The sequence below is a fragment of the Oncorhynchus nerka genome, linkage group LG4, assembly GCF_034236695.1.
Source record: "Oncorhynchus nerka isolate Pitt River linkage group LG4, Oner_Uvic_2.0, whole genome shotgun sequence".
Classification (NCBI taxonomy): Eukaryota; Metazoa; Chordata; class Actinopteri; order Salmoniformes; family Salmonidae; genus Oncorhynchus; species Oncorhynchus nerka.
The window spans coordinates 10,157,977-10,184,688 of NC_088399.1; the positions used below are offsets into that span (position 1 = coordinate 10,157,977).

At 42.1% G+C, this 26,712-nt stretch overlaps 4 protein-coding genes across 4 annotated transcripts in view; 3 read left to right on the top strand and 1 right to left on the bottom strand.

The window, feature by feature from the left end:
* LOC115117757 (ADAM metallopeptidase with thrombospondin type 1 motif, 17) overlaps positions 1-4,147 on the top strand; it is a 156,704-nt gene extending 152,557 nt beyond the window's left edge. The window contains exon 23 of the mRNA XM_029646256.2: positions 223-4,147. Coding sequence (XP_029502116.2) covers positions 223-374 — 152 coding nt within the window. The 3' untranslated portion in view covers positions 375-4,147. The remainder of the gene's footprint in view (positions 1-222) is intronic.
* Positions 1-15,573, bottom strand: part of LOC115117785 (uncharacterized) — a 100,044-nt gene extending 84,471 nt beyond the window's left edge. The window contains exons 1-3 of the mRNA XM_065017211.1: positions 15,498-15,573; positions 6,910-6,999; positions 4,050-4,118 (exon numbers count right to left, since the gene is read on the bottom strand). The gene's annotated coding sequence lies outside the window, so the exon portion shown is untranslated. The remainder of the gene's footprint in view (positions 1-4,049; positions 4,119-6,909; positions 7,000-15,497) is intronic.
* On the top strand, positions 7,065-13,820 carry LOC115117776 (major intrinsically disordered NOTCH2-binding receptor 1-like). The gene is made up of 3 exons (XM_029646275.2): positions 7,065-7,328; positions 8,771-9,019; positions 11,822-13,820. Exons 1-3 carry the CDS (start codon positions 7,182-7,184, stop codon positions 12,026-12,028), a joined length of 603 nt encoding a protein of 200 aa, XP_029502135.1. The 5' UTR covers positions 7,065-7,181; the 3' UTR covers positions 12,029-13,820.
* chsy3 (chondroitin sulfate synthase 3) overlaps positions 14,394-26,712 on the top strand; it is a 183,194-nt gene continuing 170,875 nt past the window's right edge. Inside the window, exons 1-2 of the mRNA XM_029646265.2 lie at positions 14,394-15,747; positions 21,766-22,049. Of these exons, the coding sequence (XP_029502125.1) occupies positions 15,021-15,747; positions 21,766-22,049 (1,011 nt within the window). The 5' untranslated portion in view covers positions 14,394-15,020. The remainder of the gene's footprint in view (positions 15,748-21,765; positions 22,050-26,712) is intronic.

A 26,712-nucleotide genomic window follows, 5' to 3' on the forward strand; every position in this document is an offset into this window, starting at 1 on the left:
CATGTTCATCTGTTATTCAGTGTTAAAGTACATGGATGTTTCCTAATCCTGGTCCTCTGCACTAACACACCCAGTTCAACCAATCACAGGCTTGATGATGAGTTGAATCAAGTGGGTTACTGCTAGGCTGGAACAAAAATGTTCACCCTTTTGGATCCCCAGGTCCAGGATTAGGAAACTGTGCACTTTGTCAAACTGAATCTCTCCTTTTATCCTCTGTAGCTGCCCTGACGTTCAAGTGTTTACGGGACCAGTGGCCGGTTTACTGCAAAGTCATCCGCGAGAAGAACCTCTGCCAAGACATGCGCTGGTATCAACGCTGCTGTGAAACTTGCCGGGACTTTTACGCACAGAAGATGCAGCAGAGGAGTTGACCCTCCCCTCACCCCCTCGCCCCCTCCTTCCAGGGGCGAACTTAGGTGTCATATCCTATTTATGTATATCAAGTGCACTTATTCCAACACGTGGGATGGACAGAACACACCTGTTTCAACCTAACCAGCTGTAGATTATAAGCACTGTAAATGTGTGATTAGTTCATTGTGTTATTGGTATTGAGTCCATACCATGTCATGTTATTGGTATTGAGTCCATACCATGTCATGTTATTGGTATTGAGTCCATACCATGTCATGTTATTGGTATTGAGTCCATACCATGTCATGTTATTGGTATTGAGTCCATACCATGTCATGTTATTGGTATTGAGTCCATACCATGTCATGTTATTGGTATTGAGTCCATACCATGTCATGTTATTGGTATTGTGTCGATACTATGCTCATGTTATTGGTATTGAGTCGATACTATGGTAATCTTATTGGTATTGAGTCGATACTATGGTCATCTTATTGGTATTGAGTCGATACTATGTCATGTCATTGGTATTGAGTCGATACTATGGTCATGTTATTGAGGTTGAATCGATACTATGTCATGTTATTGGTATTGAGTGGATATTATGCTCAAGTTATTGGTATGTAGTCGATACTATGTTCATGTTACTGGTATTGAGTCCATGCTATTGCCAACGTTTTGGTATTGAGTCGATACTATGGTCATGTTATTGGTATTGAGTCGATACTGTGGTAATCTTATTGGTATTGATTCGATACCATAGTCATGTTATTGAGGTTGAAGCGATACTATGTCATGTTATTAGTATTGAGTCCATATTATGTCATGTTATTGGTATTGAGTCGATACTATGGTCATGTTATTGAGGTTGAATCGATAATATGTCATGTTATTGGTTTTGAGTCGATACTATGGTCATGTTATTGGTATTGAGTCGATACTATGTCATGTTATTGGTATTGAGTCAATACTATGTATGTCATGTTATTGGTATTGAGTCGGTCTAAGCACATCTCTTTTGAGGGTGTAATTGTTGACCAGCCTTCACCTTGGATCCGTTGAGCTGATATACTGTAGATCTACATAAGGATCCAACTCTTTGGTGTTTTTGGAGAAGTTTTTGTTTTTAATAATGTTAATTCATGCTAATATTTTGTAAATGTCTTACCATTTTCCATACTGTATTTTTTTCTCATTAATATCACATTGAAAATCAGGCAAAATCCATCAAGGTATACCACTTGTAGTTTCCATAAATTTAGTTAACCCCGTATAATGTAACCAATGCAATAGTGCCAAAAGTGCAAACTACAAACTTCATTAAGCGTACCATTGGACCTACTGTAGGTCTACTGGTTTCCTATCAGTTTCTTCCCCCCCAAAAAACAGAATGTCCCGCACACTGTTTATGCTCCCAGGTACCACTGTTTATCGGACAACATTTTCATCTGTAAGGATCTTCATCAGGTCAAAACAACCAGACAAAACGACCTGACAAAACAACCAGACAAAACAACCAGACAAAACAACCAGTCAAAACAACCAGACAAAGATCCTTGTGGATGGAACCGTTGTCTGATAAAAGGTGTTATTGGGAGCATAATCCGTGTGTTGGACTTTCTGGTTTTTTTTCTTCTTCTCAAGGGTACATCTTTAGCCCAGCACAAACATTTCTATCTATTTCAGCATTGGTGAACTTCATGCTATCTGCTTGGTATAGCCACTGCTAAGACTTTGGCTTCCAGCCGTGAGTAATTACAATGACGTTCTTGTCTTTCGTCAAGTTTAGCAAAAATGTGTTTAGAGACACAAATGGTACTGTATGTTTAATCTATCTCAAACAGAATTCACAATACTGTCCATTTAGAAGCAATACTGAAAGGATTACAGCTGCAAAGACTCTTACGTTTGATTGATATGATGTTTTAGGGTTTAGGACTTTCAGCTCTTCATTTGCTTTGTACATGTTTGGCTTAATGTCGAACACTGTAAGCAACAATGTGGCTTTGGAAGGATTTGGATAATTGATGATACTTCTAGTAACGACAGCAAATATATTCGTATTATTAACGTGCTGTTTATGTGGTGCTAATTAGTGTACTTGAGTGAACTTTTGGGGATCTAGGCTTAAACATAAAGTGTTGCCAAATAGCCGAGGCTTGCTTAAAGTTGGAGAAAATACTTTATTGTAACATTTACTGAATTAATCTATGTCTATGCATATGTTAACAATAGTGCTGGCCTTAGGATCTGTTGGGACTGAAACAATTGTGTGGAAAGCTTGAGGACCCAAATCTTTTCCGTCAAATTTAACATTGACATCAGGGGTGTGTTCAGTACGTCACATAGCGGTCGGTCTTCAACGTCTCATTCAACGGAAATGGTACTGTACTGAACGACCAGTTGAAGAACGGTGTATGGTGTGTGTGCTGCCTAAACCAGATCTTTACCATGATAAGGCCAGGCCTTGCTCGACATTGCGGTGTCAGGTTTGTCCTGCGTCTTGTGAGATTGTATGGTGTGTGTGGTGTGCTGCACGAGTTTTGCGATTTAAAATGGTCACACACATATTGATTGGCCCACACATATATTGATCAGTTCACACCCATATTGATCAGGCCACACCCATATTGATCAGGCCACACCCATATTGATCAGCCCACACCCATATTGATCAGGCCACACCCATATTGATTAGGTCACACCCATATTGATCAGGCCACACCCATATTGATCAGGCCACACCCACCAAACGGGAGCAAACATACCTGAAAGGCTGTTACGGGAACGCTGTGCATCCCTTGGGGGGAAATGTAGTTCAGTAGCAAACGTTGAATCGAACTGAATGCATCCAAGTTACGCGCACGGATCTCTCCAAGTTAGGATTTGGATCTAAGTGTCTTCAGGAGGGTTTCTAAAGGGAAATTATCCTCCATTTTAAATCACATGATCTGTATCGATATTTCAAAATGTGTTTCAAAATCACTAAAGGGACATTATTTAGTCATATAGTAAACTATCATCCATATTTCCGTCAAATAGTTAGTACAGTATGGCCGACCTTGGTTGTGTACACCAGGATGAGCCCACGGCTGTCTTGTATGTTAAAGTCAATGTTAGAACGACAACATCTGAACAGCAAGCTGCTTCACTAGAACAATCTGCTGTACATCCTATTCACACAACGATGACCGTTTCTAGTGTATCACTCCGCGGCCCTCTACTTGAATAGAGATAATGTAGAACTAGGAAACACTGTACATGTTTCTAGTGTATCACTCCACGGCTCTCTACTTGAATAGAGATAATGTAGAACTAGGAAACACTGTACATGTTTCTAGTGTATCACTCCACGGCCCTCTACTTGAATAGAGATAATGTAGAACTAGGAAACACTGTACATGTTTACACTGAAGTACTGCTGCACTGGTATATGGGTTGGCTCCGGGGTGAAGTATCCCCTAGGTACTGTTCCTAGGACCCTAGATCAGCGTCTAGGGGCAACTTCACCCTACTCTGGTTCCCATGAGCCCTCAGTCTAGGCGTCACATGGTGCAAAAAAATACTGCTTGGTTTACACCTTCTGTCATTGGCTGAAAACAAGTTGAAGTTGAGTGTCGTTGAATTGAATTAAAATGGACATTTTATAGCACTGTTAAGGCCGTGTCATTTTTTATTGGCTTCCTACATACCTGTGTGTCGCGTTGTCTCGTAATGTCTTGCGGTTGTGTAGGAGAAAAAACTGCCTGCATATCATGTTCCTGAGAAAATAATAAAATAGATTCTCCATTATTTGTTTGTTCCTATGGTTTTCATGTCACATTGTATTCCTTGGATTTTGCTTGAAGGCTAAAAGTTGTCCTCAAAACAACTATATAACTAAATACAAATTGTAAGCCTCATGCTTTACCAACTGGGCCATCACGGGCCACTGATTGTTGCTCCTAGATCAGGCCTGTCAATGAACACAATGAACTATACAGATTCCTGACTTCTTTTTAATGTGTCTCAAATTCAGGCCCATTTATACAAGGTTACAGTTTACCAGATACCACTTGGAATTTTGGTCCCGGTCTGGTTGCCTAAACCAGATAATTACCATGATAAAGCCAGACCTTGTTCGACATTGAGGTGCAAGATTTGTCCAGCAGTCGCCTGCTATCAGGGATATAAACTATCGCACAAACCTTTAATTGATTCTGAGTCTGCTTCAAATGGTGAAACGTTGTGTCATGACGTTGGCCTGGGGGTTTATGACAGTCATAAATACCTCTCCCCCCTTTTTCCTCTCTCTACCCTACTGATGTGACATTTGAAAATCCCTTGGTTAACATAGAGATTCTGGGAACATCAGAAGGTGGGGGGGAATGAACCATATTTTGGTAATCTGACCAGTTGAACATATGGGTATGTACTTAATGAATATGATGTCAGTTTGGTTGTCATCTGAGACGTTCTCATCAATGATAGGATGACAAACTCTACATTTGAAAGTCTACACATTAGAGTTATCAGATTCACATGGAATTGTTGGGCAATTTAAATGTTTGAATATAACATTATTGGTGAAAAGATGAAATGTAATTTTAGCTTCCAAATGAGAGATTTGGGTTTTCATAAGGTTAGGTTAGGGCTCTGCTCAATCAGTGGCCCGTCCCTATGAAGAGACATGGGTTATAAAACTATGAAAAAACACCCTTCTCCCTCCACTATATAAAGCCTTGACGAAAATGTAACCTCCTGTTCCGAGGATGTGAGGACGACGGTCCATACGTTAACAGGACTAACATGTCAACTGTTCCGGGTACATTAGGATGGTTCAGATAGTAGGGCCTCCCGGTTGGTGCAGTGGTCTAGGGTACTGCATCGCAGCGCTAGCTGTGCCACCAGAGACTCTGGGTTCTCGCCCAGGCTCTGTCGCAGCTGGCCGCGACCGGGAGGTCCGTGGGGCAACGCACAATTGGCCTAGCGTCGTCCGGGTTAGGGAGGGCTTGGCCGGTAGGGATATCCTTGTCTCATCGCGCACCAGCAACTCCTGTGGCGGGCCGGGCGCAGTGCGCGCTAACCAAGGTCGCCAGGTGCACAGTGTTTCCTCCGACACATTGGTGTGGCTGGCTTCCGGGTTGGATGTGCGCTGTGTTAAGAAGCAGTGTGGCTTGGTTGGGTTGTGTTTCGGAGGACGCATGGCTTTCGACCTTCGTCTCTCCCGAGCCCGAACGGGAGTTGTAGCGATGAGACAAAGATAGTAATTACTAACAATTGGATACCACGAAATTGGGGAGAAAAGGGGGTAAAATCTCAAAAATAAAAATAATGGTTCAGATAATAACTACAGAACGAAGCCAACCTCAGCGTGAGCTTTGGTTGCGAATGGTATGAACTTTGAACTCTTATTCACTACAGAAGTGATACCTCCTAGCCGTTGAGTTAGAAACAACAGCTAAAAAAGTGGGCTAGGAAAGGACAGATAGAGTATCCCGTCTACCACCCAACGACGACACTACAACGTTTACCGTTCACCACCAGAGACACTCTTCAAAGGACAAAGGTCTCTGTTGGGCAACATGGCCATCCATCTACCACCAACCTATCGAAGCGCAGCTCAGACTAAATAGTTATTGCATTTTCCTTTTCCAAATGAGCGGTAATTTAGAATGCATAAGATACTGTATTTAAGATTGAGTAGCTGCCTACGGCCCGATAGACACATCGCTTCTCCCTTTGTCTTCCCGCTCTTTCACTCAAACCCAACCCCCCTTTTCTTTGTTTAACCAGCTGTCATATCTGTTCCGTCCGCTAGGGACGTTTTCCTTTATGACATCATTTGTAATCAGGGTATGATTAATTCTGTGTATATGTAATTCTGTGTGATTAGTTAGGTATTTGGTAAATAAATAATTAAACCCAATTTTGTATTGCTGATTCAACTTGTTAGTCAGTGTTCGTGAAGAAGAATTTACAACTTTCAGATGAGACTGAAATAAGGTGACGATTAATATTGACTGCTAATGATGTAAAATATGACTAGGTCTTTAAGAGTTTATTCGGAAGATAACTGCTCTATAAATATTATTTTGTGGTGCCCCGACTTTCTAGTTCATTACATTTACATGATTCGCTCAATCAGGTAATATTAATTACGGAGAAAGGATTTTATAGAATAGCATGTCATATCACTTGATTCGGCATAGCCAAAGACATGACACTTTGTATCACTGGAACATATCAATAACCGAGATATAACTGCTGTGGATTTAATAAGACTAATACAGTTTATTACTTAAGGGAAAAAAGTATTACATTGTACAAATATTGCATTGTATTGCATAGCCTATGATACTTATAGCAATTTCCCAGTACTGTACTAGTTACAGCCTTATCAAGGGCTTGATAAATGTTGATCAGTTCGATCATTGAATCAGCTGTGCTCCTATTGGAATAGATCAACTAAATGTAGAGGTTTGGGAAACACTTACTTATATAAATATCACACCTTAGAGCATTGTATTAGCCTAGCATTAGACAATACTTAGGTGTACAGGTGTCTGTTACCTGGGGTATGACTCCACCATCTCACCCTGCTGCCTGGCACCGTTGGTTAGTTCCCATCACAAGAGGTCAGGTTGGGTTACACACACACCCCTGCAAAAGACACCTGCTCATAAATAGCGGCTCATCAATAATTCCTGATCGTGATGGAGGCACCGTGTGTAGCCTCGTGTGTACGGACCAGAATTGCGTTCAACAAGGCAAACAGTGGTGAACGTAGACCTGGTTGAACGCGTCTCAGCTCCTGTAGAGCTCCGGGCTAAAGAGGACCTACGATGGACATCTCGGTTCTGCCCAACAACAACCACCCGGAAAAGTTATTTCAGCTGGACGTGGGGATGCTGCCGGCCACCCACGGAATGTTCCAGGTCGAGGCAGCTCTGTCGGGGCAGAGGCAGTGGAGTAACCAGGTTTATCAACAGGTAGGCCATCTTGTCTGTCCATTAAGTCTAGTAGACTTTCACTGTTAAAGGCAGGTACTCACGTGATATCTAATGGAAGGCTTGTCTGCTTGGAGTGGCTTGGTCATGTAGATTCAGTATGTAGTTAAAGGTGTGAATACCTCTGGCTCAAATTTAAGTCTAACTATAAGGACAGCACTTCATTTCACAATCTTGCACCTAATCCAAACCATTTAGGTGAATACTTTCAAGCCAAACTCAAGAGGTGCTTAAAATCTTTTTAACTAGGCTAATTGAATTGAAGAGTAATTTAAAATGCTCATCGTCTTTCCGTCATTTCAATAAAGGAATATTTGATTGATAACTTATTGCTGTAAGCAACAGTGTTCTAGTAAAATACACATGAAAGATAGGCCTATTTTATTTGTGTGTAAAACGAAGATGTACTAAAATAAGAGGAGCGCGTTACTTTCTTGACGCACGCAACGACCGCTATTGACTTTCATGATTACTAGTAATGAACGGTCATAGTGAAAAGTTATTGCATCGGTGTTCCATCATCACAGTTGCCAAAAGATCACAAAGGGTTTACACATAATAAACGGACTTTTAAATGTTTTTTTAGTTGCAGACAACTGTGAATTGATTGATTCAGTCTGGATTCGTTCTTTTACAAAATGTATATCCAACTCTCATCTTTGTTGTTTTTAAGTCAATGTGGCTCCCTAATTAACCACAGCTTCTGGTTGCAGTAGAATCATGAGTCAACAGGAATGAGTCAGTCATTGGAGTTCAATGAGAATAACAAGTGAGCTTATCAGAATTAGTTAAGGTCACAGTTTCTCAGTCTGTCCATATCTCTTTTTCTGCATTTTACACAATGAATTGATGAATGAAAACCTGTGAATCGTTTCATCATGATCTAACGCAAATGCTTCATCATTTAATTGCTGCTCCAAACAAGGGAAGAAGACGGATCATTCCGGCGTCTTTTTGCGGTGAACACACAGACATGCAGGAATATTCGGGACTTTGACTCACCTGTGTATATGCATTACGGATACATTATAGGCCATGTATGAATACATGAATAACTTTTACTATAGAATACTGCCACAAGGAGCCGTGATATGTTATAACTGACAAAGCATAAACCATCCATAAACCAACCATCCATAAACCATCCACTCTGGGAGTAGGAGCATTATTTCAGTCAGCTTGTTGCATCTCACAAGGCTGGCCAAGTGAGACTTTGTTAGGTGTGATAGAAAGGCACAACAAATGCATTATGCACAGCTGGTTTAAAGAAAGTAATAACAAAAGTGTGTGTATCCACTTGTTTCCCCTAGTAACATCCCGAAATGGACAGGGGAAAACACTGTTACCACAGTCAAAATAATATATAAAGACAATTCCCTTTTTCTACTTTTTCCCTCTCTCTCTCCATCTCTTTCCTCCCCCAGAGAGAACGTAGGACTGTGAGTGACAATAGGCCTTCCCCGTCCCCCGAGGGCAGCCCTGTGGTGTTTGTGGACAGATACCTGGAGAAGCACATCACGCCGCACACCTTGAATTCCAAGATCAAGAGGAACCCTCTGTACACAGACATAAGGACTATAGACATGGGGGAAAACCAGAAGTCCAAACCCTCCTGGACCATCCAGGAGTTTGACAGACACTCAATCCACTCCAACCTGGCAGGCTATCTAAAGGTAAATTGAAGACTTTAAAGGCAGGCAGGCAGACAGGTAGACAGGCAGGCTGGAAGACAGACAGACAGGCAGGCAGGCAGGCATACAAGCAGGCAGACAGACAGACAGACAGACAGACAGACAGACAGACAGACAGACAGACAGACAGACATAAATGAAGGCAGGCAGGCTGGAAGGCAGGCATACAAACAGACAGACAGACAGACAGGAAGGCAGACAGACAGACAGACAGGCAGGAAGGCAGACAGACAGACAGACACGCTGGGAGGCAGACAGGCAGGAAGGCAGACAGACAGGCAGGCAGACAGGCAGACAGACAGGCTGGAAGGCAGACAGACAGGCTGGAAGGCAGACAGACAGGCAGGCAGACAGGCAGGAAGGCAGACAGGCAGGAAGGCAGACAGGCAGGGTTTAGATTTGCAATAACATCAGGAATAGTAGACCAGGTTCAGGAAATAGAGCATGTTTTGGATATACAGACTTTGTCACTGTCACACAAAGTCACATATGCCAACAAAAATAATTTAAGATATCGCAAATTTGGCAGCGATGTCTCCTTCTCTTAGACCTGAAGTAACTGTCTCCTGAACCACAGAGGCTGATAATGGAAGGCTACATGGCAGTTGACCTTAGAATAAGGAGAGCTGGAGGTGACAGCATGGGATCAAGTCCATGCAGACAGTATTAAATGTTACATATACACATCCACAGTCCAAACCTACACACTACTAGTGCCTGGAAAACTTCACAGCACCAATTGTTATCCTTTTGATGTTTGCTCCTGGCGGTAGCTGATTGATTATCTGCGATACGTATCCTTGAGCAAACTCCCACAGAAAGCTCCATCGTAACTCCATCAGGCAGCTAATGTTTCACCTGACCAAACCAATCAGCCAAGTGACAGCTGATATACCATCCTCAAAGTCCCCAACCAGGGCACTGCGGGACACGTCAGGGACTATGACTGTCACCCAAACCAACGCTGCACAGGCTAGCCGAAATCAAATTAAAAACTCTCAACGGGCACCGCCGACATCGCCAGCAGGGAGTCAGCTCTGCAATGAAGATGACAAGTGTAACAGCATCCAATTATTTCCCTGTGAAAAAGAATACAAAGCTGTCCTTTTTATTACTGAATCACAGAGCACTGAGGTATATGTTCTCTTTATTGCTGAATCACAGAGCAGTGAGGGATATGTTTTCTTTATTACTAAATCACAGAGCAGTGATCAATAAGTCAGACTTGTTTCTTTCCCGTCTCCATAATGAAATCAGAAATCCGGTATGTGCCGATGGTTTGATAGAAATCTGGTAAGTGCCGATGCACAGAACAGCGCAAACTGGCTGTAACCAGACTAGAAAGAGGAGTGGGAGACCCAGGTGCACAACTGAGCAAGAGGACAAGTACATTAGAGTGTCTACTTTGAGAAACAGACGCCTCACAAGTCCTCAACTGGCAGCTTCAATAAATAGCACCTGCAAAACCCCAGTCTCAACGTCAACAGTGAAGAAGCGACTCCGGGCTGCTGGCCTTCTAGGCAGAGTTGCAAAGAAAAAGCCATATCTCAGACTGGCCAATAAAAATAAAATATTAAGATGGGCCAAAGAACACAGACACTGGACAGAGGAACTCTGCCTAGAAGGCCAGCATCCCGGAGTCGCCTCTTCACTGTTGACGTTGAGACTGGTGTTTCTATTCTGGTTAGAGACCGTTTGTGCTGTTCTGAGAAGGGAGTACTACACAGCGTTGTACCAGATCTTCAGTTTCTTGGAAATTTCTCACATGGAATAGCCTTAATTTCTCAGAACAAGAATAGACTGACGAGTTTCAGAATAAAGTCTTTGTTTCTGGCCATTTTGAGCCTGTAATCGAACCCACAAATGCTGATGCTCCAGATACTCAACTAGTTTAAAGAAGGACAGTTTTATTGCCTCTTTAATCAGGACAACAGTTTTCAGCTGTGCTAACATAATTACAAAAGGGTTTTCTAATCATCAATTATCCTTTTAAAATTATAAACTTGGATTTGCTAACACAACATGCCATTGGAACACAGGAGTGATGGTTGCTGATAATGGGCCTATGTACACCTACGTAGATATTACAGTACAAATCAGCCGTTTCCAGCTACAATAGTCAACAACATTAACAATGTCTACACTGTATTTCTGATCAATTTGATGTTGTTTTATTGGACAAAAAATGTGCTTTTCTTTCCAAAACAAGGACATTTCTAAGTGACTTTTGAACGGTAGTGTATGTACATTTCTTCATTACTACAAATGTACAGTATAACATTGACAATATTATTGTACATTTTACACTGTACATTTGTAGCAATTGAGCAATGTACATATGTATAATGCACAATGTCTAGTTTGATGTAGTGTTTCATTTATGATGTAGGCTATTGTTTTACTATTATTACAATAAAATCTACTGATTATTACTCATGTATAAATGTATAATGTATAAAGTACTTTTCAAAATGTAGAACTTACATTGAAATACATGTATTTAACTTTATAGCCTTCTTTTGCTCACACTTTCCTTGAAGTGGATATGCTTACATGCAATAGTCATAATCATTACATCTAATGTGACATAAACCATTATAACTGCCTATAACAGCCGACTTCAGCTCATGATAACTAACATGTCATGGAAGCTATACGTAGCTTTATCCATTGTCATTGAAAAAAATGTGTCATTACCTGTCGTCACATGTTATTATTACATACCTGTAATGACAGTGTCACAATGTTGTTGTTACACTTTCAAAGTCTCCCTTTTTGTTTCAGGAAGAAGAAAAAGGACCACGGGATCTAGATTTTTGGTTGGAGGATCTCTACACACCTGGTTACGACTCCTTGTTAAAGAAGAAAGAAGCGCAGATGAAAAGGAACAGACTTTGCAAAATACTGACCTACGTCGTTCTGTCAGTGTGCCTCATCATTATCATCATCACAGTGCCAATCGTAGTGACCGGAAATGTAAAGAAACCGTGACTGATTTGTAGAATCATGCCAAGGTGGGTCAAATTCTTTCAAAAGGTTTAGGATGTCTCCTCATTCATTATGCAATGGGGGCGGCAGGGTAGCCTAGTGGTTAGAGCGTTGGACTAGTAACCAGAAGGTTGCAAGTTCAAACCCCAGAGCTGACAAGGTACAAATCTGTCGTTCTGCTCCGTCATTGAAAATAAGAATTTGTTCTTAACTGACTTGCCTAGTTAAATAAAGGTCAAATAAATAAAAACATGTACATTAGGCTATATGTGTTTGAAACATGTTCTAATGCTGTGAAAATATGTGATTACGGAAATGTTGGTTAAATTTACTGTTTTGGCTATAGGCTAGACTAGACTACTTGCTGTTTCTATCCAGGCTTGTACACATGCAAAAAGAGTACGCTCCCAATCAGCAATGATAAGATGAATTGCAGTAGCGCCATAAATCAGTTGGGACTATTGTGGCATATTGTTCATACTCTCACATTTATGAAAGAAGACACTTGAGCTGTCACGATTCACAAGTGCTTATTTAAGCAATAAGGCCCGAGGGGGTGTGGTATATGGCCAATATACCACGGCTAAGGGCTGTTCTTAAGCACGACGCAACGCGGAGTGCCTGGACACAGCCCTTAGCCGTGGTATATTGGCCATATATCACAAACCCCCGAGGTGCCTTATTGCTGTTATAAACTGGTTACCGACGTAATTAGAGCAGTAAAAATAAAAATGTTGTCATACCCGTGGTATACAGTCTGATATACCATAGCTTACAGCCAAACAGAATTCAGGGCTCAAACCACCCAGTTTATAATGTCTTGTAAATAAGACGATTAGGTAAAAATGGGGATCCTGAGCATTTCACACCTGATTAACTAATGGATCATGATTAGTTGCTTATTTGAATCAGGTGTTTGATCACACCGTCATGTGCTCCGTAGTCACAAAGTGTATCAGAGGAATGCTGATCTAGGATCAGGTCCCTCCTGTCCATATAATCTCAGTCATTATATTCAAAAGGTAAATCTGACCCTATATCAGGACAACTCTGACTGAGACTCTTGTGAATAGGGCCCCTGAAGGTTAGAGATTGTATGAGGTTGGTGCATTTGTGTGGGTCTGAGTATAGGCACTTGAATGACACTGAACATCATTGTTGCAGGTGTGTGGCCCCATTTCTGTTTAAAAGGGGTATAAGACCGCATTGAGATTCTCTCTTTGATTACAGGGCTGGTGCTCAGAGTTAGTCGTCTGTCAAGGTGCAGCGTAGCCTACTCCAGCACCAGAATCAATTGGTGGTGCAGCGGTCTAAGGCACTGCATTCTCAGCGCAAGAGGTGTCACTATAGAACCTGGTTCAAATCCAGGCTGTATCACATCTGATTGTGATTGGGAGTCCCATAGAGTGGGGCACAATTGGCCCAGAGTTGTCTGGGTTTGGCCAGTAGAAATAAGAATTTGTTCTTAAAATAAACATAAAAATCTATTGAATAAACACCAGCAGCTGGAGGTCAGACAGGTGGCATTCCAAATGGTACCCTATTTATTATATAGAGCCCTATGGGTCCTGGTCAAAAGTAGTGCACTAATCCTATGGGCCCTGGTTAAAAGTAGGGAATTTGGGACGGGACCTTCGTTTTGCGTGTGCTGTTCTTGTTAGGTATATCTACCACATCAATTTGGTGTTTCAATGTTAGCTATCGTTTCACAACATAACTTATGTCTTTAAAAAATAAAAAATAAAGTCAACATTCATTTTTACACAAAGAGTGTTCATTGTAATTGTTTTGTTTCAATTTTCACACATTTCTATACTGTAGTAGCCTACAGTTTGCTCACTTTCAGTTTGACAAACTCCTGACACTGTACGCCTATAGTACGATACCACGAGAGGGCGCCACAACACAGTGGACCTCAAGGGCATAAATCCCATACAGAACATTCTAATGCTGTGAAAATATGTGATTATGGAAATGTTGGTTAAATTTACTGTTTTGGCTATAGGCTAGACTAGACTACTTGCTGTTTCTATCCAGGCTTGTACACATGCAAAAAAGAGTACGCTCCCAATCAGCAATGATAAGATGAATTGCAGTAGCGCCATAAATCAGTTGAACGGTTCAGTCCAGATGAATATAACTATTATAGGCGACAGTCCATGCGCCACAGGTTACACCTGTATCTTACATGTTATTAAATAAGGTCTTCTTAATGAGATGTATGGGTTTATGTGGTGTGGCTGAACGTTCAACTGATGTTGGCTCACTTTTCCAATACGGGTCTCATTCGGACGTCACGCAGTGAAGAGGAACAGATCGCTCTCTGTCTCGCTCCGCCCTCTGTCTGCCTGCCCAACAGGAAGACACTCTCCGGTTACTTCTTTCACCAATGAATATGCATTGGCTACTACTGATTGCCTGTGCCTGAAACGCAAAGAAATTAGAGAAGAGGGACGGAGGATATGAAAAGTTATTTACCCTGACGTCAATCTGTAAACAAAATGGCGAGTCAGGGGCGGATAAACTAGCTTTAGGTAGCATATACTTAGCGACAGTGTGCACAAATAAAACTGTATTCGTCACGTTTGAAGACTGAGGAGACCGTTCATATTTGACAGCGGTAACAAATCAACTTGAGTTGCCTGAAATTAGTGGAGTTAACTTTTTGGGGGGGAAATGATTGCGCATGTAGAAACAATGTAGCCTATCCACTGGAAAGTAATGAAGAGTTGTGGTTACAACGTTGCTTTTCATTCGGACTGAACAGCAACTTCTGCCGTCGCCCTGGACATTACAAAAAAAGAAGCTTTTTGCCAGCGACCTACTGTAGCTACTCAGTGGATATTTCCCCAGAACTGTAACATGACAGTCTACCGATACTAATAGATTATCTAGGGATAAATGGCTTGTTGGATACATTTTAAGGATGTTATCCCTGGAGGTGGGGATACACTCTTACCTTCAGGTACCACTACTCATCTAATGCCCTTCGCAGATGAGTGATAACCATTTATGGAAACTGCTCGGTGTAAAACAGATATATCAAGTGAGCACTACTCGGAGGATATATTTAGTTTGTACCATATTTAATAAACTCAATTTTTATTCAATCATGGCCGTTAGGTCTAGAAGACCGTGGATGGGCGTAATTGTAGGGGTCTTTCTTGGATTTACAGCGGCGTCTTGGCTAATTGTCCCCAGGGTAGTGGAAATCAGTGGGAAAAGAAAGAAGTCGTCGATCTGCTCATACTACAGTAATGCTGCGGGCATCGGTAAAGTGGCCGAAATCATTGGAAGCACCGCAAGTAATGCGTTACGCAAAGACCCGGAGAATAACCTGTCCAGCCAAGAGGGCAGTGAAGAGGAGGAAGAGAGCGTTTACAAGACTGGTAACGGTAGTGGGGATGGCGGAGGACCTATTTCCAAACCTAGGCATTTTCTGTATGTCGGCGTCATGACAGCCAAAAAGTACCTTGATTCCCGCGCTGTGGCTGCACACAGGACGTGGACCAGTTCCATTCCCGGGAAGGTTGACTTCTTCTCCAGCGAGGGCTCTGAAACAGTCCCACTGCCCATTCCTGTCCCCGTGGTGTCGTTGACAGGTGTAGATGATTCATACCCGCCACAGAAGAAGTCATTTATGATGTTGAAGTACATGCATGACCATTACCTGGATAAATACGAGTGGTTCATGAGGGCAGATGATGATGTCTACATTCGAGGTGAATTCCCTTACTGAAATAGTTTGTCTTTCTCTTTTAAAATGTATAGGGCAGACTACATACATTCTTGGTAGTCTTTGAAGTTCATTGACAGTCATCTGTTTGACTCCTATTCCATCTAGACAGTAGCAAGTTAGCAACAGCTGGCGAAATCAACATTCATATGTCAACTATTTCAAACATTTTTCAAGAGCACTTGAACAGCTTCCCTCCAGGCATTGAGATACATTTTTGTGAGAGTATCCTCTCCGTATTGGGTATTGCTACTGTACAATGTTGCACTCGTGAAGCGTCATTGTTGGAGAGTCTTGGTTCCAGAAAGCCAACCCACTGGGCTCAGACGGAAGTTCATCATCTAGTTTGAGTTGTCAACTAACGTGAAATCAACAACAAACATGTAACCATGTCATTGTATTAGGTTAATAAAATATGAAAGTTATGTTGAGGACTTTATTCAAATCCAATGTATTTTCCACGTTGATTCAACATCGTCACATTGGATGTTTTGGTTGAAATTACGTGTATACAACGTTGATTCAACCCGTTTTTGCCCAGTGCGATGCAAGTTCATAACCCCCACCCACAACCTCTGTAGCAACATGTCTACAACATTGTACTTCATACGAATTTCACACAGTAAGCATATCAGTTATTGGTTTGTGGATGTAACCAACAGCCTTAGTGTGTACTTTAGAGACAAACAACGACCCACTGTGCACACACTGGTTAAATCAACAGAATTTGTCAACATACTGTGACATGGAATCAACAAGGAAAATAAACTAGATTTGAAAAAAGTAATCAACCAATACTGTTTTCATCTAATTTCAACCAGCGTTGTAAATATTGAAATTAGGGCAAAACTTCAACTTAAATACATTTACTTAACCTGACTAACAAATTGCTACATCAATCTGATTGAAACATAATCATCAGTGCTATGTATATGTCAAAGGTTTTGAGATTCACACAATCATTACTTGAAAACAATGATTGAGCGGAGTTACATAATCAGGTTAATATAATAGTGTGTTTAAAACGGTTACATGCTTTGTAAAAGATAATGATTTCCCTAATAATCCTGTTTACATGCTACTGCAATGACCATGTTATTTTTGCATTCTGAGTTTGGACATATACATTGTGTACATTGTGAGTATGTTTACATACATACTAATAATTCGATATTAAACTGATTATAGCAGAAGGCCGAGTATGGTATTAGTCATGTAAACACCTTACTCTGCTTATCTTAATCTGCGTAAGGTCATAATCAAAGTAAGCATACACTGATTAAAACTCGTGGTTTTCTGAGCCCATCTTTCAAACTAGGACATGTATACAGTTTAATTGGCGTTCCAGTGTTTTAATCAGCGGGTACCCCAAAATATGCAATTTATAAATAGTTTTCACATACAAAATGTATATGTCCGAAATCAGAATTAAATAGTCTTCGCGAAAATAACATGATCACTGTGGTAGCACGTTTATTTTGATGGGCGATTTTCAGTAGCCTGATTTCAGATGTCTATGTAAACAGGATTATTAAAGGAAATCGATCTTGCAAAGCATGTAACCATTTTAAACAAACTATTATATTAACCTGAATATCCACAATAATCACACTGTTGTGTGCATGTAACTGTGCTCACTGTAGCCATGTTGAGTGGGAGCCATCCATGATGCTGGTGGTGTGGGAGCTCATGCCACTCCACTAGTGTATATTAACTTCCCACGGGGCATACCACCGGTTGAATCAACGTTATTTCCATGTCCTTTCAACGAAATGATGTTGAGAGGATGTCTGTGGCCAGTGGGTTTTGTGTCGAAAACAATGAAGAGGAAGAATGCTGTTTGCTGTAGAGTGTGGGTTGATAGTAAGGGCAGAGAGATGAAGCGATGTCATGTTGTGTATTTGTAAGTGGGTTATGCAATAGTTTAATGGATGGTGGTAATGTACCATTATACCATAACAAACAAAAGTGATCTTCTAAAGTATTGCAGGTAAGTATATTAGCCTGCCTACTGGCTACTACTAGCTTTATATTAGCCTGCCTACTGGCTACTACTAGCTTTATATTAGCCTGCCTACTGGCTACTACTAGCTTTATATTAGCCTGCCTACTGGCTACTACTAGCTTTATATTAGCCTGCCTACTGGCTACTACTAGCTTTATATTAGCCTGCCTACTGGCTACTACTAGCTTTATATTAGCCTGCCTACTGGCTACTACTAGCTTTATATTAGCCTGCCTACTACTGTACCTACTACTAGCTTTATATTAGCCTGCCTACTGGCTACTACTAGCTTTATATTAGCCTGCCTACTACTGTACCTACTACTAGCTTTATATTAGCCTGCCTACTGGCTACTACTAGCTTTATATTAGCCTGCCTACTGGCTACTACTAGCTTTATATTAGCCTGCCTACTGGCTACTACTAGCTTTATATTAGCCTGCCTACTGGCTACTACTAGCTTTATATTAGCCTGCCTACTGGCTACTACTAGCTTTATATTAGCCTGCCTACTGGCTACTACTAGCTTTATATTAGCCTGCCTACTGGCTACTACTAGCTTTATATTAGCCTGCCTACTGGCTACTACTAGCTTTATATTAGCCTGCCTACTGGCTACTACTAGCTTTATATTAGCCTGCCTACTGGCTACTACTAGCTTTATATTAGCCTGCCTACTGGCTACTACTAGCTTTATATTAGCCTGCCTACTGGCTACTACTAGCTTTATATTAGCCTGCCTACTGGCTACTACTAGCTTTATATTAGCCTGCCTACTACTGTACCTACTACTAGCTTTATATTAGCCTGCCTACTGGCTACTACTAGCTTTATATTAGCCTGCCTACTGGCTACTACTAGCTTTATATTAGCCTGCCTACTACTGTACCTACTACTAGCTTTATATTAGCCTGCCTACTGGCTACTACTAGCTTTATATTAGCCTGCCTACTACTGTACCTACTACTAGCTTTATATGAGCCTGCCTACTACTGTACCTACTACTAGCTTTATATTAGCCTGCCTACTGGCTACTACTAGCTTTATATTAGCCTGCCTACTACTGTACCGACTACTAGCTTTATATTAGCCTGCCTACTACTGTACCTACTACTAGCTTTATATGAGCCTGCCTACTACTGTACCTACTACTAGCTTTATATTAGCCTGCCTACTGGCTACTACTAGCTTTATATTAGCCTGCCTACTACTGTACCTACTACTAGCTTTATATTAGCCTGCCTACTACTGTACCTACTACTAGCTTTATATTAGCCTGCCTACTACTGTACCTACTACTAGCTTTATATTAGCCTGCCTACTGGCTACTACTAGCTTTATATTAGCCTGCCTTTTTTATTAATTTTTTATTTCACCTTTATTTAACCAGGTAGGCTAGTTGAGAACAAGTTCTCATTTGCAACTGCGACCTGGCCAAGATAAAGCATAGCAGTGTGAACAGACAACACAGAGTTACACATGGAGTAAGCAATTAACAAGTCAATAACACAGTAGAAAAAAAATGGGCAGTCTATATACAATGTGTGCAAAAGGCATGAGGAGGTAGGCGAATAATACAATTTTGCAGATTAACACTGGGGTGATAAATGATCAGATGGTCATGTACAGGTAGAGATATTGGTGTGCAAAAGAGCAGAAAAGTAAATAAAAAAATAAAAAACAGTATAAAAACAGTATGGGGATGAGGTAGGTGAAAATGGGTGGGCTATTTACCAATAGACTATGTACAGCTGCAGCGATCGGTTAGCTGCTCGGATAGCTGATGTTTGAAGTTGGTGAGGGAGATAAAAGTCTCCAACTTCAGCGATTTTTGCAGTTCGTTCCAGTCACAGGCAGCAGAGTACTGGAACGAAAGGCGGCCAAATGAGGTGTTGGCTTTAGGGATGATCAGTGAGATACACCTGCTGGAGCGTGTGCTACGGATGGGTGTTGCCATCGTGACCAGTGAACTGAGATAAGGCGGAGCTTTACCTAGCATGGACTTGTAGATGACCTGGAGCCAGTGGGTCTGGCGACGAATATGTAGCGAGGGCCAGCCGACTAGAGCATACAAGTCGCAGTGGTGGGTGGTATAAGGTGCTTTGGTGACAAAACGGATGGCACTATGATAGACTGCATCCAGTTTGCTGAGTAGAGTGTTGGAAGCCATTTTGTAGATGACATCGCCGAAATCGAGGATCGGTAGGATAGTCAGTTTTACTAGGGTAAGCTTGGCGGCGTGAGTGAAGGAGGCTTTGTTGCGGAATAGAAAGCCGACTCTTGATTTGATTTTCGATTGGAGATGTTTGATGTGTGTCTGGAAGGAGAGTTTGCAGTCTAGCCAGACACCTAGGTACTTATAGATGTCCACATATTCAAGGTCGGAACCATCCAGGGTGGTGATGCTAGTCGGGCATGCGGGTGCAGGCAGCGATCGGTTGAAAAGCATGCATTTGGTTTTACTCGCGTTTAAGAGCAGTTGGAGGCCACGGAAGGAGTGCTGTATGGCATTGAAGCTCGTTTGGAGGTTAGATAGCACAGTGTCCAATGACGGGCCGAAAGTATATAGAATGGTGTCGTCTGCGTAGAGGTGGATCAGGGAATCGCCCGCAGCAAGAGCAACATCATTGATATATACAGAGAAAAGAGTCGGCCCGAGAATTGAACCCTGTGGCACCCCATAGAGACTGCCAGAGGACCGGACAGCATGCCCTCCGATTTGACACACTGAACTCTGTCTGCAAAGTAATTGGTGAACCAGGCAAGGCAGTCATCCGAGAAACCGAGGCTATTGAGTCTGCCGATAAGAATATGGTGATTGACAGAGTCGAAAGCCTTGGCGAGGTCGATGAAGACGGCTGCACAGTACTGTCTTTTATCGATGGCGGTTATGATATCGTTTAGTACCTTGAGCGTGGCTGAGGTGCACCCGTGACCGGCTCGGAAACCAGATTGCACAGCGGAGAAGGTACGGTGGGATTCGAGATGGTCATTGACCTGTTTGTTGACTTGGCTTTCGAAGACCTTAGATAGGCAGGGCAGGATGGATATAGGTCTATAGCAGTTTGGGTCCAGGGTGTCTCCCCCTTTGAAGAGGGGGATGACTGCGGCAGCTTTCCAATCCTTGGGGATCTCAGACGATATGAAAGAGAGGTTGAACAGGCTGGTAATAGGGGTTGCGACAATGGCGGCAGATAGTTTCAGAAATAGAGGGTCCAGATTGTCAAGCCCAGCTGATTTGTACGGGTCTAGGTTTTGCAGCTCTTTCAGAACATCTGCTATCTGGATTTGGGTAAAGGAGAACCTGGAGAGGCTTGGGCGAGGAGCTGCGGGGGGGGCGGAGCTGTTGGCCGAGGTTGGAGTAGCCAGGCGGAAGGCATGGCCAGCCGTTGAGAAGTGCTTATTGAAGCTTTCGATAATCGTGGATTTATCGGTGGAGACCGTGTTACCTAGCCTCAGTGCAGTGGGCAGCTGGGAGGAGGTACTCTTGTTCTCCATGGACTTCACAGTGTCCCAGAACTTTTTGGAGTTGGAGCTACAGGATGCAAACTTCTGCCTGAAGAAGCTGGCCTTAGCTTTCCTGACTGACTGCGTGTATTGGTTCCTGACTTCCCTGAACAGTTGCATATCACGGGGGCTATTCGATGCTATTTCAGTCCGCCTACTACTGTACCGACTACTAGCTTTATATTAGCCTGCCTACTACTGTACCTACTACTAGCTTTATATTAGCCTGCCTACTACTGTACCTACTACTAGCTTTATATTAGCCTGCCTACTGGCTACTACTAGCTTTATATTAGCCTGCCTACTACTGTACCTACTACTAGCTTTATATTAGCCTGCCTACTACTGTACCTACTACTAGCTTTATATTAGCCTGCCTACTACTGTACCTACTACTAGCTTTATATAAGCTTGCCTACTTCCTACTGCCTAGATATTTTCTTTGATACTCTTTGTATCTCACTCGCTCTCTCCCGTCCATCCATCCACACAGGCGAAAAGCTCGAGTCATTCCTGCGCTCTCTGAATAGCAGCCAGCCCCTGTACCTTGGTCAGACGGGCCTGGGCACAGCCGAGGAGCTTGGAAAGCTGGCCCTGGAGCCTGGGGAGAACTTCTGCATGGGGGGCCCGGGCATGATCTTCAGCAGAGAGGTGCTGAGGAGGATGGTGCCTCACATCGGGACCTGTCTCAGAGAGATGTACACCACCCACGAGGATGTGGAGGTGGGTCGCTGCGTGCGCCGCTTCGGGGGTACCCAGTGCGTCTGGTCCTATGAGGTAAGAGACAATTTGATGTTTTGTCTGGTGAAGGGAGGGAGGCCTGGTGTTTTGTTACGTTTCACGGAGATGCATTGTACACTCGACGTGATGGGTTTTGTCTTAAGTTTTCAATTGACTGGCTTTTAGTGGCCTAGTGTTTTATGCTATTGCCTTTTACTGGCAAAAGCCTCCAGAGAATGGGCTCTTACACAGTCATGGATGGCAGTCTTTCTGAAGGAGACCAGAGAATGGGCTCTTACACAGTCATGGATGGCAGTCTTTCTGAAGGAGACCAGAGAATGGGCTCTTACACAGTCATGGATGGCAGTCTTTCTGAAGGAGACCAGAGAATGAGCTCTTACATGGTCATGGATGGCAGTCTTTCTGAAGGACACCATTTGTAAGAAAAGTGCGTGTGTGCATGTCTGTCTGTGTGTATGTGTGCATGTGAGCGCACGTGCGTGTTTTTGTATGCCGGGGTGTGTTTCCTTTGGCAACCACCTTGGCCTGAAGCATCATGTGTCAGTGGTCGTCAGAATATCCTTTCTTTTCCCAGGAATTGGGACTCTCTCTAATGGCAAATCCATTCCCTCCAAATATGTTATCTCCTGTGGGGATGAGCAGAAAGAGTTGGCCTCATGACAAATGGACGTAGGGAGAGATCTGTCTGCTCTCGATTGCTAAGTGGTGAAATAGTGTACTCTACATGTCATTTTTTACAGTGAAGCCAATACAAATGTATTATAGTGTTATTTGATAGATTATGTTGACATATTTTATAGTTGACTGTGTTATGCTAACAAACTACATTTCAGCGTAAAGGGGTCATTTTTCCTGTGTAGTATATTCCACTATAAGAATTTGTACAAATTTTCTTGATTTGGAGAAAATTGACCTGAAGTGTAATTTATGCTTAAGACTCTAGAGCCAATAGCGGCTACATTTACTACTACCTACACTTGTAGGTACTATAGTGCCGTCAGAAAGTATTTACACCCCTTGAAGTTTTCCACAGTTTGTTGTGTTACGTGGATGAGCAGCTGCACACAAGCCTAAGATCACCATGCGCGTTGCCAAGCGTCGGCTGGAGTGGTGTAAAGCTAGTGTAGCAGGTTTCATTTACTACAATCGGAGCGCATCACTTCCAGCTCACGCTATGCAAGAAAATGACACATCATGGAGGTCTGTGATGTGATCTGCTCTAAACACATTACCTCTGGTCAAAGTAATTTCTGTTGCCATTTGTGGTTGTCACCAATTTCACCAGCGCCGTAGATGAGATTGGAAATAAATGGATGGCTGCAGGCTGCGAAGCTTGTTGAATGGATTAACTATAAAATGCCACGTATTCTGAGAGTGAATGGTTTACTGAAATAGTTTATCAACATTAAATTGGATTTGCAGGAGACTGCAGTATTTTCCTTTATTGCACAAAGTCTTGTCACACAGAAAAATCACTCTTTTGTCACACGGAACATCACTGTCTTGTCACACAGAATTACTAATGGATTTCAACCTCTCCTCTTTAGGTACTTTTATCATGATTTGAAAGCATTAATGTTGAACTACTACAGTGCCATCAGAAAGTATCACACCCCTTGAAGTTTTCCACATTTTGTTGTGTTACATGGATGAGCAGCTGCACACAAGCCTAAGATCACCATGCAAAATGCCAAGCGTCGGGCTGGAGAGGTGTAAAGCTCACCACTATTGGAGCAGTGGAAACGCATTCTCTGGAGGGATGAATCACGCTTCACCATCTGGCCGTCCGACGGAAGAATCTGGGTTTGCAGAGTGCCAGGAGAACTGTAAAGTTTGGTGGAGGTCTGGGACTGTTTTTCGTGGTTTGGGGTAGGCCCAGTGAAGGGAAATCTTAACACTACAGCATACAATGACATTCTAGACGATTCTGTGCTTCCAACTTTGTGGCAACAGTTGGGGAAGGCCCATTCCTGTTTCAGCATGATAATGTCCCCGTGTACAAAGCGAGGTCCATACAGAAATGATTTGTCGAGATCGATGTGGCAAAACTTGGCTGGCCTGCACAAAGCCCTGACCTCAACCCCATCAAACACTTTTGGGATGAATCGCCTAATCGCCCAACATCAGTGCCCGACCTCACTAATGCTCTTGTGGCTGAATGGAAGAAAGTCCCCACAGCAATGTTCCAAAGTCTAGTGGAAAGCCTTCCCAGAAGAGTGGAGGCTGTTATAGCAGGAAAGGGGGGGGGGACCAACTCCATATTAATGCCCATGATTTTGGAATGAGATGTTCGACAAGCAGGTGTCCACATACTTTTGGTAATGTAGTGTATCTGTAATGTCCCTCAGTCGAGCACTGGGATTCAGCCACAAAGAACAGGGAGGTTTTCCAATGCTCCGCAAAGAAGGGTACCTATTGGTAGATGGGTAGAAATAGAAAAATCAGACATTGAACATTGAATTTCCCTTTGAGCATGGTGAAGTTATTAATTACACATTGGCTGGTGTATCAATACATACAGTTACTACAAAGATACAGGCATCCTTCCTACCTCAGTTGCCGGAGAGCAAAGAAACCGCTCAGGGATTTCACCATGAGGCCAATGGTGACTTTAAAACACTTACAGAGTTTAATGGCTGTGATATGAGAAGACTGAGGAGGGATCAACAACATTGTAGTTACTCCACAATACTAACCGAAATGACAGAGTGAAAAGAAGGAAGCCTGTACAGAATAAAAATAATTCAAAACATGCATCCTGTTTGCAATAAGGCACTAAAGTAAAACTGCAAAAAATGTCCTGAATGCAAAGTCTTATGTTTGGGTGCTGCAAATCCAACACAACACATCGGTGAGTACCAATCTTCTTATTTTCAAGCATGGTGGTGGCTGCATCATGTTATGAGTATGCTTGTCATCAGCAAGGACTAGGGAGGTTTTTGAGATAAAAAGAAACAGAACAGAGCTAACCACAGGCAAAATCCCAGAGGAAAACCTGGTTCAGTCTACTTTTCAACAGACACTGGGATACAAATTAACCATTCAGCAGGACAATAACAGAAAACACAAGGCCAAATATACACTGGAATTACTTACGAAGACAACCTTGAATATTCCTGGGTGGCCTAGTTACATTTTTGACTTAAATCGGCTTGAAAATCTAAAGCAAGACTTGAAAATGGTTGTCTGGCAATGATCAACAACCAACTTGATAGAGTTTGAAGAATTTTAAGAATATTGTACAAAATATTGTACAATCCAGGTTGGCAAAGCTCATAGAGACATATTCAGAAATACTCACGGCTGTAATTGCTGCCGATGTTGATTCTAATATATATTGACTCAGGGGTGTGACTAGTTATGTAAATGATATATTGCTGTATTCATTTTCAATACATTTGCTAACATTTCTAAAAAATATATATGTTTTCACTTTTTCATTATGAGTTATTGTGTGTAGATGGGTGAGATTTTACATTTTAATTTAATACATTTTAATTTCAGGCTGTAACACAACAAAATGTGGAATAAATCAAAGATTATGAATACTTTCTGATGGCTCTGTATATGGCTAGTATGTCTTTGAATACAATTCAAGGCTTGTGTTTCAGCCTTCTCTTCCAAGTCCTGTTATGCCATGGGGGTTAACTGTGAGTACATGCCTCACGGTTGTTGTGAGCCTTAACCTGAGCTAAACAGAACAGCCCATTGTTAATACAGTACCTGCAATCAGGGGGTATGAACCAGAATTATATTTTCTTTTTGAATAGAACCATTATTTATTTAGTTCCATTCTACAGCTAAATAAAGTTTTGAACTGGTTCGAACTCCAAAAAAGTACTGGTTTACAGTGGCAAGAAAAGGTATGCGAACTCTTTGGAATTACCTGGATTTCTGCATAAATTGGTCATAAAATGTGATCTGATCTTCATCTAAGTCACAACAATAGACAAACACAGTCTGCTTAAACTAATAACACACAAACAATTATACATGTTCATGTCTTTATTGAACACACCGTGTAAACATTCACAGTGCAAGGTGGAAAAGGTATATGAACCCTTGGATTTAATAACTGGTTGACCGTCCTTTGGCAGCAATAACCTCAACCAAAAATGTGATGTAGTTGCGGATCAGACCTGTACAACAGTCAGGAGGAATTTTGGACCATGTTTGGTGTGAACCGCTCTCTTGAGGTCAGGCCAAAGCATCTCAAATGGGTTGAGATCAGGACGGGTTGACTGAACCACTCCAAAAGGCCTATTTTCTTCTGTTGAAGCATTTCTGTTGTTGATTTACTTCTGTGCTTTGGGTCGTTGTCCTGTTGCATCACCTAACTTCTGTTGAGCTACAAATTGGTGGACAGATAGCCTGACATTCTCCTGCAAAATGTCTTGATAAACTTGGGAATTCATTTTTCTGTCGATGATAGCAAGCTGTCCAGGCCCTGAGGCAGCAAAGCAGCCCCAAACCATGATGCTCCCTCCACCATACTTTACAGTTGGGATTAGGTTTTGATGTTGGTGTGCTGTGCTGTGCCTTTTTTCAACTTTAGTTTAATCTGTCCACAGAATATTTTGCTAGAAGCGCTGTGGAACATCCAGGTGCTCTTTTGCTAACTTCAGACGTGCAGCAATGTTTTTTTTGGACAGCAGTGGTTCTCATGAACACCGTTCTAGTTTAGTGTTTACGTATCGTA